Raw genomic sequence first — 14,131 nt, forward strand, 5'->3', positions numbered from 1 at the left:
TAGTGCTCATGCGCCAATGACATTGACAGCAGCACATATACAGAATATCTCCTAAACTGTGCAATTTTAGGAGATATTTATGGCACCTACAGGTAAGCCTTGTTATAGGCTTAGCTGTAGGTAAAAGTGGTGTAACAGGGTTTACAACCACTTTAAAAGGGTTTGTATTTTGTTCTTATTTTTTTTATCCTAGAAGATTTAGATGCAAAAATGTATGCAATTTATAAAAACAAATTCATCTAAAAGGTGCGCAAAACCAACATCTCTGTAAAATATGTGTGTAAGAAAAAATTTAAATCACATGTAAACCATTAAGAACAATGTGCATCACATAAATGGTGACATAACAGTCCCATAACATATAATTCACTTATGCCTAACAAAAAAAGTGAACTTCAACGAGAAATATATAAAAGTCCAAGTGTGAAATCCTGAAAATGATGAATGTCAATGTGTACGAATCCAAAACCACCTCACAGACAAGAGTGCCAGTTCTCTTACCAAACAGTAATGATCACCAAATGATAAGAGATCAACAGCACTGGCTTTGGATAACTAGTGAAAGACTGAGGAGGTGGTGGAGGCAGTGATATCCTGAGTAGTGCGCTTTTGATCTCTTATCATTTGGAGATCATTACTGTTTGGTAAGAGAACTGGCGCACTTATTTGAGGTGGTTTGGGATTCTTGTATTTCACATTTGGACTTTTATATATTTCCCTTTGAAGTTCACTTCTTTGTTAAGCATAAGTTAATTATATGTTATGGGACTGTTGTTTCCATTTATTGGATGCACATTGTTTATTGTGATTTAACATGAGTTAGTGTTATTTCTTATACATAGATTTTTCTATTGATTACTACGAGATATTGGTCTTACATAGTAGGTAGGTTACATAGGTGAGGTTTAACAAAGACACAAGTCCATCAAGTCCAACCTAGAAATGTTTTGCGCATTTTTTGTAATTCTGGAGCAGCTGTGCATGGCAACCAATCAGCTTCTATCTTCTGGTTGTTCAATTAAGCTTTGAAAATGAAAGATAGAATCTGAATGGTTGCCATGCACAGCTGCTCCAGATTCTGGCTACTCCAGTTTTGATAAATTCCCCTCACAGTGGTTTATATTTGATTAAGCAGATTAAAAATAATTACATTAGCAAATAACAAGATTCCAAATTAGAAACAGCTTGAAGAAATAATGAACCGTGTTTGAAATAATTACCCAGCAAAGCATGAGGAATAAAGTTATTCTGTATGTTGTTATAAGGTTATCTTGTGTACAGTATTATGTTGCAAAGCACCATACTGTATTTGTGCTTGCCATATTAGGAAGCAGAAATTATATAAACTATAAAATTCCCATTAACCACTAGCCGACCTGCCACTGTCATTATACTGCAACAGGTTGGCTCTCCTGGGCAAATCGCCATAGCTGTACATTGGCCCTTTAAATAGACTTGGCAGGCGTGCGCATGACGTAAGAGCTGATGCATGTACCCGGCGGCCGCGATGTCCACCGGACATCGGTAATCGATCCTGAGAGAGAGAGGCATTTGCTGTTTCTAGAGATTAGAAACAGCAATGTCTCTCTACTCTCAGTCACTACACCTCCCCCACAGTTAGAAACACCTCCCTAGGACACACTTAACCCCTTGATCGCCTCTTAGTGTTAACCCATTCCCTGCCAGTGACATTTATACAGTAATCAGTGGCTATTTTTAGCACTAATCGCTGTATATATGTCAATGGTCCCAAAAAAGTGTCAAAGGTGTCCGATCTGTCCGCCTAAATGTCGTAGTCCCACTAAAAATCACAGATCGCCACCATTACTAGTAAAAAAAAAAAAGAAGTAAAAAGCCATAAATCTATTCCCTATTTTGTAGACGCTATAACTTTTGCACAAACCAATCAATATACGCTTATTACGATTTTTTTTAACAAAAATATGTAGAAGAATATATTTAGGCCTAATAAATTAGTTTTTTAAAAATATTTTTTGGGATATTTTTTATAGCAAAAAGTAAAAAATATATATTTTTTTCACAATTGCCAGTCTTTTTTTGTTTATAGCGCAAAAAAAAATGCAGAGGTAATCAAAAAAAGGACGTAAATTTTGTTTGGATACAGCATCGCACGTTAAAGCGACGCAGCGCCATTTCGCAAAAAATGGCCTGGTCATTAAGGGGGCAAATCCTTCCAGGGCTGAAGTGGTTAAATAAGAAATTATGTATTTTTTATATTAATATATATATTTATATTTATATTGTATTACACAAAGGGTGTCTTTGAGAACCCATCAAAAGATTAGATGGCAATTGAGCCCTGTGAACTTCTTTATGTGCAGTAGTGCAGCCCCTTCCCACCGAACAGGCAGTGTAGATCTTATCTGTTGGCATAGACCACTGATACATCAGCTGTTGATATAAATAGTAATTGAGGACAGAGAATTTCTACCAGGTAAACCTGCCTTTAAGCAAAAAGTGAAACCAGTTAGTGAATTGCTAATAATATCTACAAATAATAGAGCTGTCACAAAGAAGGATTACTCAATTTGTCTTCATTTCAGTTCTCTTTACGCTTCTTCTTTCTCTGCTATACCATATGACAATTCTTAGTCTTATGCCGCGTACACACGATCATTTTTCGGCATGAAATAAAACAGCGTTTTTCGGCATGTAGAAAAAACAACGTTTTTCCAACTTCATCATTAAAACGACGTTGCCCACACACCATCGTTTTTAAAAAATACTCTAGATGACACCACCCTTGGGGCTCCTTTAGCTGATTCTGTGTTAGTAAAAAACGATTTGTGTGATGAATGTGCTTACTCCTTTATGAATGGTAGTTTTACCAGAACGAGCGCTTCCGTCTCATAATTTGCTTCTGAGCATGCACAGGTTTTTAACGTCTTTTTAGCCCACACACGATCATTTTTTACAACCTGAAAAACTACATTGTTTAAAACGTTGTTAAAAAATGCAGCATGTTCGAAAAAAAAATTGTCGTTTTTAAGAAGCTGAAAAATGATGTGAAGCCCACACACGATCATTTTAAATGACATTTTTTTAAAACAACGTTTTTTTAATGCCGAAAAATGATTGTGTGTACGCGGCATTACATCCAAAGCAGAATCAAATCTGCTTGCAGGTTATAATAAAATTGTTATCACTGAAACATTGTTACATAATGCTTTCTTTATGAGAGAGGCAGAAAGAAACTTATAGTAGGTGTGGTCCCAAATTACTGACCAAAGGAACTGAGATGAACCATACCTATGCCTAGAAGATCCGGTAGAATGTGCTCTTTGTATACATTTTAAGGCTTCATTTTTTATTTTAACTGTGTTACTTTAAAATGCAGCCCTTCCTATTAGAGAGCTTGTAGTTAACTAATCCTTATACATTTTTAAAAGACAAAAAAAGATAAAGTACACTTACTTGTAGCTTGTGTTGGCTAGCTTACAACACCCTAGTAAAACATTACAATACCCAAATATCTCATGTCTTTCCTCAGCAGATCTTATGTTCACTCTCTTACAAGTTATTTTATGTGAAAGGAATGACCGACTGGAGGTTTAAGCAGAGATGCTACAAACAAACTTTATTTAGCTTCATCATTACTTGTCCAAAGTCGCAGAGCAGACTGCAGCACCCTTAAACTGGTCAACTTATTAATTTTTAAGGGCCAGTTCACACCAGACGCAGTTCCGTTCAGTTCTGTGTACATTTTTTCTGCACAAAATGCATGTACAGTGTTTTCCATGTATTCCAATGGCTCTAGTTCACACCATGCAGTCAATTTCCATTTAGTTTCTGCACCAGAAACTGACCGGAAACTAACTGCATGGTGTAAACTAGAGCCAACTAGAGCCATTGGAATACATGGAAAACACTGCATGCATTTTTAGTGCAGAAAAAATGCACACAAAACTTTACGGAACTGCGTCTGGTGTGAACAGGGCCTTATGGCTAGTTTCTCACCAGACGCAGTTCCGTGCGCTTTTTTCTGCACTAAAAATGCAAGCACAGTGTTTTCTATGTATTCCAATGGCTCTAGTTCACACCATGCAGTCAGTTTACGGTGCAGAAACTGACGGAACTGCGTCTGGTGTGAACTGGCCCTTAAGGCATGATTAAAAACACATACTCACATCTTACAGAACACCTGTGAACATGGTGCTCCACAGACACCACCCATAGTGCTAGGAGTGGAGGCCTATAAAGCTGCTAAAGGGTAGTCCTTTCCAAAGGAGATATACTGAACAGAAGGTTTGATGGTAAATGGCATGCATTCTGGGAAATATTTGTGAATCCCCATCTCATGCAAACCTACATGATCCAAGTAATATCCTAATAAATTAATGTATCTCTATTTGTTAATAATGTTATACAGATTTTTGGAAACTGTAGCCTATTATTGTGTAAAGCCAAAACTTGGAGAAAAAGAGGTGTCTCCAAGCACATTCTTCAGTATCTGGCATGAATTTAGCACTGATTTTAAAGATTCTTGGAAGAAAGAAAATAAGCTAATTTTACAAGAAAGGTAGGTGATATGCAAACATTTTATGTGGTAAGTTAAATAAATGTATCAGTTTTTTTTTTCCCATTGCTGCACCAACTAAAGCATGTGAATATTTTTACCTGCAATTTGCAGCTTTTTAACTGTAGAAGATGCATAGTAAATAAAATCCAGGTGATTTTTTTTTTTTTTTACCTATCACGTACTGCTTTGTGATTGTATCTGCATTTTAGAGGATTATTAAAGTATCTTACGGCTTATAAAAGCTGCAGAAATGAATGTCAATGTAACATGTACATAAATGTAAATGTGTTACATAAAAGATTACAAATGTCTAAAAATATGCATAGAGTGTGTAATGAGAAATATGCATACAGTGTGTAATGAGAAATATGCATACAGTGTGTAATGAGAAATATGCATACAGTGTGTAATGAGAAATATGCATAGAGTGTGTAATGAGAAATATGCATACAGTGTGTAATGAGAAATGTGCATACAGTGTGTAATGAGAAATGTGCATACAGTGTGTAATGAGAAATGTGCATACAGTGTGTAATGAGAAATATGCATAGAGTGTGTAATGAGAAATATGCATACAGTGTGTAATGAGAAATATGCATACAGTGTGTAATGAGAAATGTGCATACAGTGTGTAATGAGAAATATGTAATGAGAAATATGCATACAGTGTGTAATGAGAAATATGCATACAGTGTGTAATGAGAAATATGCGTACAGTGTGTAATAATAAATATGCATACAGTGTGTAATAAGAAATATGCATAGAGTGTGTAATGAGAAATGTGTATACAGTGTGTATGTAATGAGAAATGTGCATACAGTGTGTAATGAGAAATGTGCATACAGTGTGTGATGAGAAATATGCATACAGTGTGTAATGAGAAATGTGCATACAGTGTGTAATGAGAAATATGCATACAGTGTGTAATAAGAAATATGCATACAGTGTGTGATGAGAAATATGCATAGAGTGTGTAATGAGAAATATGCATAGAGTGTGTAATGAGAAATATGTATACAGTGTGTAATAAGAAATATGCATAGAGTGTGTAATGAGAAATGTGCATACAGTGTGTAATGAGAAATATGCATACAGTGTGTGATGAGAAATATGCATACAGTGTGTAATAAGAAATATGCATACATTGTGTGATGAGAAATATGCATACAGTGTGTAATAAGAAATATGCATACATTGTGTGATGAGAAATATGCATACAGTGTGTAATAAGAAATATGCATACAGTGTGTAATGAGAAATATGCATAGAGTGTGTAATGAGAAATATGCATACAGTGTGTATGTAATGAGAAATGTGCATACAGTGTGTAATGAGAAATATGCATACAGTGTGTAATGAGAAATATGCATACAGTGTGTAATAAGAAATATGCATACAGTGTGTAATGAGAAATATGCATACAGTGTGTAATAAGAAATATGCATACAGTGTGTAATGAGAAATATGCATACAGTGTGTAATAAGAAATATGCATACAGTGTGTAATGAGAAGTATGCATACAGTGTGTGATGAGAAATATGCATACAGTGTGTAATAAGAAATATACATACATTGTGTGATGAGAAATATGCATACAGTGTGTAATGAGAAATATGCATACAGTGTGTAATGAGAAATATGCATACAGTGTGTAACAAATGCTTGTGGGTATGAACCCTGAGTATGTTGTATGCAATATTTAAGAGGTTTTGAACATTATATTTATCCTATATTACTTGTTGAATCATTTTTCATGTCTGTTTATTTTGGAATCAGCTGTGGTTGAAAAGTGGCATAACATTTTGACTCCCCACTACCTGTTTTGTTAATCTCCCTATACATCATGCAGACACAATTCACTTTGGGGGTGATTTACGAAAGGCAAATCCACTTTGCACTACAAGTGCACTGAAAGTGCAGTCTCTGTAGATCCGAGGGGGACATGCAAGGAAAATAAAAAACAGCATTTTTGCTTGCACATGATTGGATGATAAAATCAGCAGAGCTTCCCCTAAATTCAGAGCTTCTTCTCAGAACTACAGCGACTGCACTTACAAGTGCACTTTCAAGTTCACTTGCATTGCACTTGTAGTGCAAAGTGGATTTGCCTTTAGTAAATGACCCCCCTTTCTATGCACTCTGCCATTACAAATGTATGTGGCTATAGTGGGGACTGATGGAAAGCAGATTGGAAAATGAATGAATGAATGAATGAATGAAAAATTTATATAGCGCGGCGCATGCGAACTGAATCGCCTCTGGGCGCTAGTTGTTGCTGTCTTTCTAGAGCATCAAAAAAGCAGGGTTTTGATCTGTCTTCTGAAGGCTAGGTGGTTTTCCTCCAACCGAATGCTGGTTGGTAAAGCGTTCCATAGTCTAGGACCGTGTACCGCAAACCTTCTTTCTCCCTTGGACTTGTATCTGGCTTTGGGTATCTGGAGCAGATTTTGGTCGGTGGATCGCAAGACGCGATTGGCGTTGTGACCTTTTATCTTTTCGCATAGATATTGCGGAGCCTTCCCATGGATGCACTTATGTGTCAGACAGAGTGATTTAAACGCAATTCTGTCTTTTACTGGCAACCAGTGAAGGGATCTCAACGAAGGTGTGATTGATTCCCATGTTTTTTTCCCAGTCACAAGTCTGGCGGCCGTGTTCTGAACGACTTGCAGACGAGCATCTGGTACTTTGGGAGTCCGAGGTAAAGGGCATTTGCATAGTCCAGTCTGGAGTTCACAATTGTTCCCACCACGACTGCTATGTCTTCTTTGGGAATAAATGTTATAAGTCTACGTAGTAAGCGCAGCAGATGGTGAGATCCGCTGACTACTGACCCTATTTGTGCATCCATTGTCATGTAGGTGTCGAAGATGACCCCGAGACTTTTGACTTTGGAGCTAGGGGTGATGAATTTGCCCAGAATGGGCGGTGGTATCCAGGTTGTTGCTAGTTGATTCTTCCGACTGGCGTGAAACTGAAGAAGTTCTGTTTTGGAACTATTGAGTTTGAGATAACTCTTTGTCATCCAGTTTTCTATTGAAGAGAGACATTTCTCTAAACTGAGATGATGATCATTTTTGTTGCAGATGCGAAAATACAATTGCGAATCGTCTGCATATGAGTGATATAGTAGTTTTTCCCTACTAATGATTTAAAAAAGAGGTTGAAGATAGATATTGAAAAGCACCGGTGACAGGGGGATCCCTGAGGGACTCCACATGCCATTGTGCGCTTTTCAGAGGTGAAAGGTCCCAATTTCACTTTTTTTTCTAAAAAGGAGGAGAACCATGATAACTCACCTTCTGCGACTCTGGCTACCTCGGCCAGCCGAGTCAGTAACAGTTTGTGGTCTACCGTGTCGAAGGCTGCACGAAGGTCTAACAGAACCAGGAGACAAGATTCTCCTTCGTCTGCGGCCTCAAGGGCATCGTCCCATATTTTGAGCAATGCTGTCTCTGTCCTGTGACCGGGACGGAAACCTGATTGAAATGGATCAAGTAGATTATGGGTATCCAGATGCTGTTGCAGCTGTTTTACCACTACTTTCTCCATTACCTTGGAGAGAGCGTTGAGGGCTGTTATGGGACGGCGATGAGTTGGGTCCTTGGGGTCAAGGGTAGGTTTCTTCAAGATGGGCTGGATTGTGCCCTCTTTCAGCTGGGAGGGCACTATGCCTTCCTTAAATGACTTGTTATTTCCTTATAGATGATGAGGTTCATCTCTGTAGCGCTTCTTTTCCAGGCGGCTTCCGCCCTTCTGCGCTCTTGCTTCAGCACCGACAGCTGGTTGTTGAACCAGCTGGATTTATTTTTCCGGATGTGGGCTTTGCGTTTTGGCGCTACTAAGTCGGCTGACTGTAGTAGGGCTGTATTAATAATTACAGCTTATTAGGGGGACAACAATTAGGACATATTTACTATTGTCCGTTTCCTTAATTGCAGAGAAGAGCCGAAGCTGTTGGATTGGGCAATTGTCATCCCATGTCTTTGGCTACTTTTCAAAATATCACTCATAAGTTACAGTATGAGGTTTTAGACAAGTAAAATCATTTACATTGACAAACTCTTTTCTTTTTAAAAAAAAGTAGTCAAAAACTGAATGAATTTAACTAGACTCAGATAAATGAATCTGTCTGTGATATCCGTTGCTTGTTGATACTGACTTACCCACTGTATTTAAAAGAAAAAAGCTCTTATTTATTCTGCTACCTGTAAGGGCATATAACATAGTTACCATACCCAAATCTCAGTGATATGTTTGTTTTTTTGTTATACAGGTTAAAGGAAGCTGAAGAGGTATATAAGCAAAAAAAGGAGAAGGCAACAATTACTGTAAAGCCAAAGCATGAATCTGGAATTGTAAGTATTTATATAAAACGTGTACCTCTTGTATCTCTTTGCCAAGTATAAATCTTCAGAGATTTTACTTTTCCCAAACACTTTTTTGTACCTGGTACTTCAGTTGTTTTGATTTCATAACTTATTGTATGTTTGCCCATCAGAGTCAATTTTACTTTTATTTATACATCAATAGAATTACTATCTTGAGTCCTTGAGGGAGGCAATGTCAGTCATTTCCAATTTTGGTATATATTCGGGACTGGTTATCAACTGGACTAAGTGGTGTATTTGTGGATGAGCAATGGGAGGAGGCCCTGCAGGCTGTACAGACCAGGGCTGTGCAGTCAGGGGAGGCATGAACATTAAAAAAACAAAGGGTTGTAGCTCGGCGATCTGAGGTCACAGAGACCCCATATTTTGGGGGTAGGTAGCCTAAGTACTACCCCACTACAAAATTGGGGCTATCCACAACCTATGGTTCCAGCGATACGGGGCTCTTTGTGCATCCCATCAGAAGCTACATACAAAACAGCCATTTTAAATACAAGCGTGCACACTCTGGGCTGGATTCACAAAGAGTTACGCCGGCGTATCCCGACGATGAGATGGGTTTTCTCGTTGAAAAGTGTACACACGACCGGTTTCCTCGACAAAAAAAAAACAAACAGCAAGCTCCTTGCTGGTTTTTGCCAAGAAACTCGGCCGTGTGTACGAGGCCTCATACAGCTCTGAGCCACCATTGACAGTTCTCCCTCCTCCCTCACATAGGATGGGAGAGGAGAGCCAATTTGCTCCTTCCCTCCCCATCCCTCTCCTCCTGCGTGTGCTCTGCAGGAAGTGTGAAGCAACAAACAAGCTCACACTTCCCACCCGCAGAGCACACCCAGGAGGAGAGGGACGAGGAAGAAGGAGCAAATCGTCTCTCCTCTCCTATTCCATGTGAGGGAGAGGGAAGTAATAACTGTCAATGCCGGCTCTGAGTTGTATGATTAGATCAAGGGATATATGCATGAAAATCTTAGAGTGTCACTCATGACATGTAATAATTTTCAGCTTGGTAAGCAAATACACTGATTAACCAAAGTGAATACTTTATTACAAAAAAAAACATGTTCTTAAGTTCATCAATGGTTAAACAATTAAAATGGCAAAAAAAGTCTTCAGCCACAACCACTATAATCCTCCTCTTAGAAACTATTAGCAATAGCTAAAAAACGATAAACTTTAATGGACGTGCCAACCCTTTCACACTGATGTTTTTCCTGCATTTTTGCCTTGCAAGAAAAATGTTTCCCTTTAAATCCTATGAGACTTTTCACACCACTGCTCTGTAGGTGGGGTGTATTTTGAAAAGTTCTGCATGCTGCATCTTTGGTACGGTTTTGAAAACCCAAAAAACAAAAATGCAGTTTCCCAATGAAATGAATGGAAATCGTGGCACAATCGTGGCAAATCACGGTAAAATCATGACAGAAACACACAGGAAATGTATCCGAAACACTGCAAAATCACGGTACAAATTAGCATTTTTACCACGATTTTACCAGAGAAGTCTGAAAGGGGTCTTGGGCTTCAAAATCGCAGGGGTTGATTTATGGAAACTGGAGAGTGTCAAATCTGGTGCAGCTGTGCATGGTAGCCAATCAACTTCTAACTTAAGCTTGTTCAATTAAGATTTGGCAAGAAAACTGCAAGCTGATTTGTTTCTATGCAGAGCTACACCAGATTATGCACTTTCCAGTTCTAGTAAATCAATCCCACAGCATCCTAGTAAACATAATCAATATACAATATTCGTGTATAAACCACCTCCTATCATGTCAACCATCTGTAATATTAAGTAATGGTCTGTAATAATTAATTCATATGTTAGGATGGTATGTTTAAATTTTTAATGAGGCAGGTCATCTTTATTGCGACATGACAATATGAAACATGCCTCATTACTGTGCACATCAATGACCAGTCCTTCACATGGATAATACAGGCTGATGTATATATGTTAGAAAGCATAAAGCAAATATACAAAATGTACTTCTGCTTGAGAAAGTTGTGGTTAATGGTGATAAATTGTGTTGCGGCCTGTGCAGCACTTTTTCAGACACAACACTCCTCCTGGTCACCACTGTTAAAGATCCCTGATAATACTTTTTGAGCGACATAAGGATACAGAGTTTGTCTGGATGGGATGAAGCACCTACACCATGTATTGTTTTAAATATATATATATATTAGCTGTAGCTAACAAAGTCATCTTCGGTCAGTTGTCATAACTATTTTACTGAAAAAGTGTAAATATGTTTTCTTTTGATAACATAATATATTTTTTCTTCTTTTGTAATTACATTTTTAACCATATTTATCTATCATATTATTCTATTGCACCTGCTATACATTTTTACATATATTTTCATGTCACTAGAATGTAATTAGCATGTTTTAGATCATTCTTCACGATTTACTATATTTCTTTGTACTCTTATTTACATCCTTTTACTTTATACAAAAAGAGAAAAACGCGAAGGCTGTTAGTCCAAAGCAAAAATTTACTTCACTTCTGTGCATAACAATTTGGTGTCCAAATTGCCTTTTTTGGGACCCAATTTTAACACTAACACCAATTTTTGTAAAATTTTCACTTTCCCTTATACCCACATATGACGTAGACTGAGTTTATTTTTTTTCAAATTAGCACGATTTATGTGTTCCAAGATGCTTCTTCTTAGTTGTCCAATCGTTTTTCACCCATTACTAAAAGAATGTGAACATTTTGCATTATACAGAATATTAGTAATTTTAAACTGCAAAGGCATTAACCCATATCAAAGAACCATTCTTTAAATTCTCGAATTGTTTATTGTAAACCAGTATTGACAGGCCTTGTAGTGTCAATGATATGCTCATTTTGGTGATTTAGGTAGTCAGTTCTTCATTCCATCTTTGTTTTTCTTTTTTTTTTTTTAATTGCTGTGCAGTCTTTTCTGTAAATTTCTTCCCCTTCAGTAGATCAAGGAACTAAACTCCCAGAAATACTCACCTAAATCCTTCGCTGGCCACTGTCATCCTCTCCCTGGCTACTTCTGGGTGTCCAATTTTTGGTCTCTTGATTGGTCAGACAGGGAATTACATAATTCTACTCATGCGCATGGGAGCCCATCCTTCCAGCATGACTGGATTGTGCTGGGTATACACAGTGACCTGTGCATGTGCATTTCAGTGTACATTCAATAGAAGATTGCCAGCAGGAAGGTAATTGTTATTGACAAAGTGCCAAGTCTCTTCTTCAATAAAGAGCTGCATGCTCAAAGTTTTTTTATTAGTTACGTTTAGTTGAGCTTGGAGTCCTGGTTCACACTGGGCTGTGGGAGTGAAGTTGTGCGAGTTCAGCTGAACTCGCACGGCTTCACTCCCACTGGCAGTCCCGATTTCGGCCACGATTTAAGAGACATCTGTGCAGGCTTCTGCACAGATGTCTATGTAAATCGCGGCCCGAAATCGCAAAAAGTAGTACAGGAACTACTTTTTGAAATCGGTGCAGCGCCGCAGATGCGGCGTCGCACCGATTAGGACGGTGTCATTGCCGACAATTGCCGGCAAATGCCGCCGATTTGAGATGCGATTTCACATGTGAAATCGCATCTCAAATCGAAGCAAATCGTACCCAGTGTGAACCTGGGCTAACTGAGCAAAATAAAGATAACTGGTTACTATGCAGAGCTAATCCAGATTCTGTCTTATCCAGTCTTAGTAAATTGCCCCCATCAGCCTCCTCTTATGTTCAGTTATGTTACTAGTGTATCAAAGGGGTAAATATATTTCCTGCTATAATCATCACTAGCATGTATTATATAGAATACAGGCATACCCCACTTTTAAGTACACAATGGGACCAGAGCATGTATGTAAAACAAAAATTTACTTAAAGTGAAGCAATACCATTTTTCACTTCTAGGCTGTAGTGTGGGCATCAGGGGCTGTAGTATGGACGTCAGGGGCTGTAGTTGGGGCATCTTATAAAGAGACCTACAGTACTCTATTCTGATCTTCTAATTTTCCTTTTTCTTTCCCCCTTTTCTCTTTTCTATTTACCGTATTTCTTGCGTCATGTTTTTGGTTTGGTTATACAATATTGACAAATGTTTTGGTAGGATGCTGAGAGGGGATGGTACAGCTTCCCCAATTGTACTATATTCTCGGGATGGGTACCCCTTGGGTTAAGGTATCAGGACCCATTTTAGATGCTAAAGTTATATTTCAATATATGCATGACTGACAATTTTCTGTAATGTCAATTTATAACTATTCTTATTTGTCAACATTTTTGGACGCCTTGTGGTTGATACCTACCAGCTTACAGCCTTAGGGAAATGGTCATGCTAGCAAGCAAACCTGGATTGCTAGGCCTGAAACTTCTTGTAGCAGTTATTTGGTTAATGCATCCTCATTTTGACAATTACCAGATATTGTTTACATATAAGATTTTGTATTGTGATTAAAATTGTAATAAAAATTATTGAATTAAAAAAAAAAAAAAAAAAAAAAAAAGATCTTCACACAAACAAGCCCTAAAACCAGTAATGAACAGATCCTTACATTGTGTACACCCTTGTACACTCATTTTACACTCACAAAGTACAAAATTTGCAAATGAAATCCTTATTTTGTGTAATTTTGGGGAATAGAGAGTTGTAATTGGGTAATAAAGCCAGTTACTCACGGATGTTAGCCTTTGTACATTATGCAAGATTGGGGTGATCAGACTCAAGCGGTAGGTGCGTTTTCAATGAGCCAGTCCAAAACTGTAGGCGATACGCATGCCTGGCCGCTGTAATGTTAGCTATGCACCTGCGATTGCTGGTGACAGAGCAGGAACGTGGATCTGTGTGTGTAAAGACACACAGTTGATCCAGGAAACATCCGATTGCCTCTCGGGGGATCAGGAAGGAATTTTTCCCCCCTGCTGTAGCAAATTGGAGCATTATGTGCAGGGGTTTTTCACCTTCCTCCAGTTAAACTGTGGGTGAAGGATTGTGTATATGGGATTGTATTTTTTTTTTTAACTAGATGGTCTTTTTTGAACCATGCAACTATGATTGGTTACTACACTTCGTACTATTTCTATTCTTTTCATTTTTTTGCACCGTTTATTGTAGAGGACTGACATTTGCCAAACCTTCCAGAAGCTTTTAAATCATTTTACAGATGGGTGCTAGTCTGTGTACTGGATCATTTTTATTTTCTTGTATCCA

The 14,131-nt window shown here is 38.0% G+C and overlaps 1 protein-coding gene across 1 annotated transcript in view; it reads left to right on the top strand.

Moving 5' to 3' along the window:
• FMN2 (formin 2) overlaps positions 1-14,131 on the top strand; it is a 152,041-nt gene that overhangs the window by 134,686 nt on the left and 3,224 nt on the right. The window contains exons 16-17 of the mRNA XM_040350649.1: positions 4,391-4,540; positions 8,819-8,900. Of these exons, the coding sequence (XP_040206583.1) occupies positions 4,391-4,540; positions 8,819-8,900 (232 nt within the window). The remainder of the gene's footprint in view (positions 1-4,390; positions 4,541-8,818; positions 8,901-14,131) is intronic.

Source organism: Rana temporaria, chromosome 4 (genome assembly GCF_905171775.1).
Source record: "Rana temporaria chromosome 4, aRanTem1.1, whole genome shotgun sequence".
Lineage (NCBI taxonomy): Eukaryota > Metazoa > Chordata > Amphibia > Anura > Ranidae > Rana > Rana temporaria.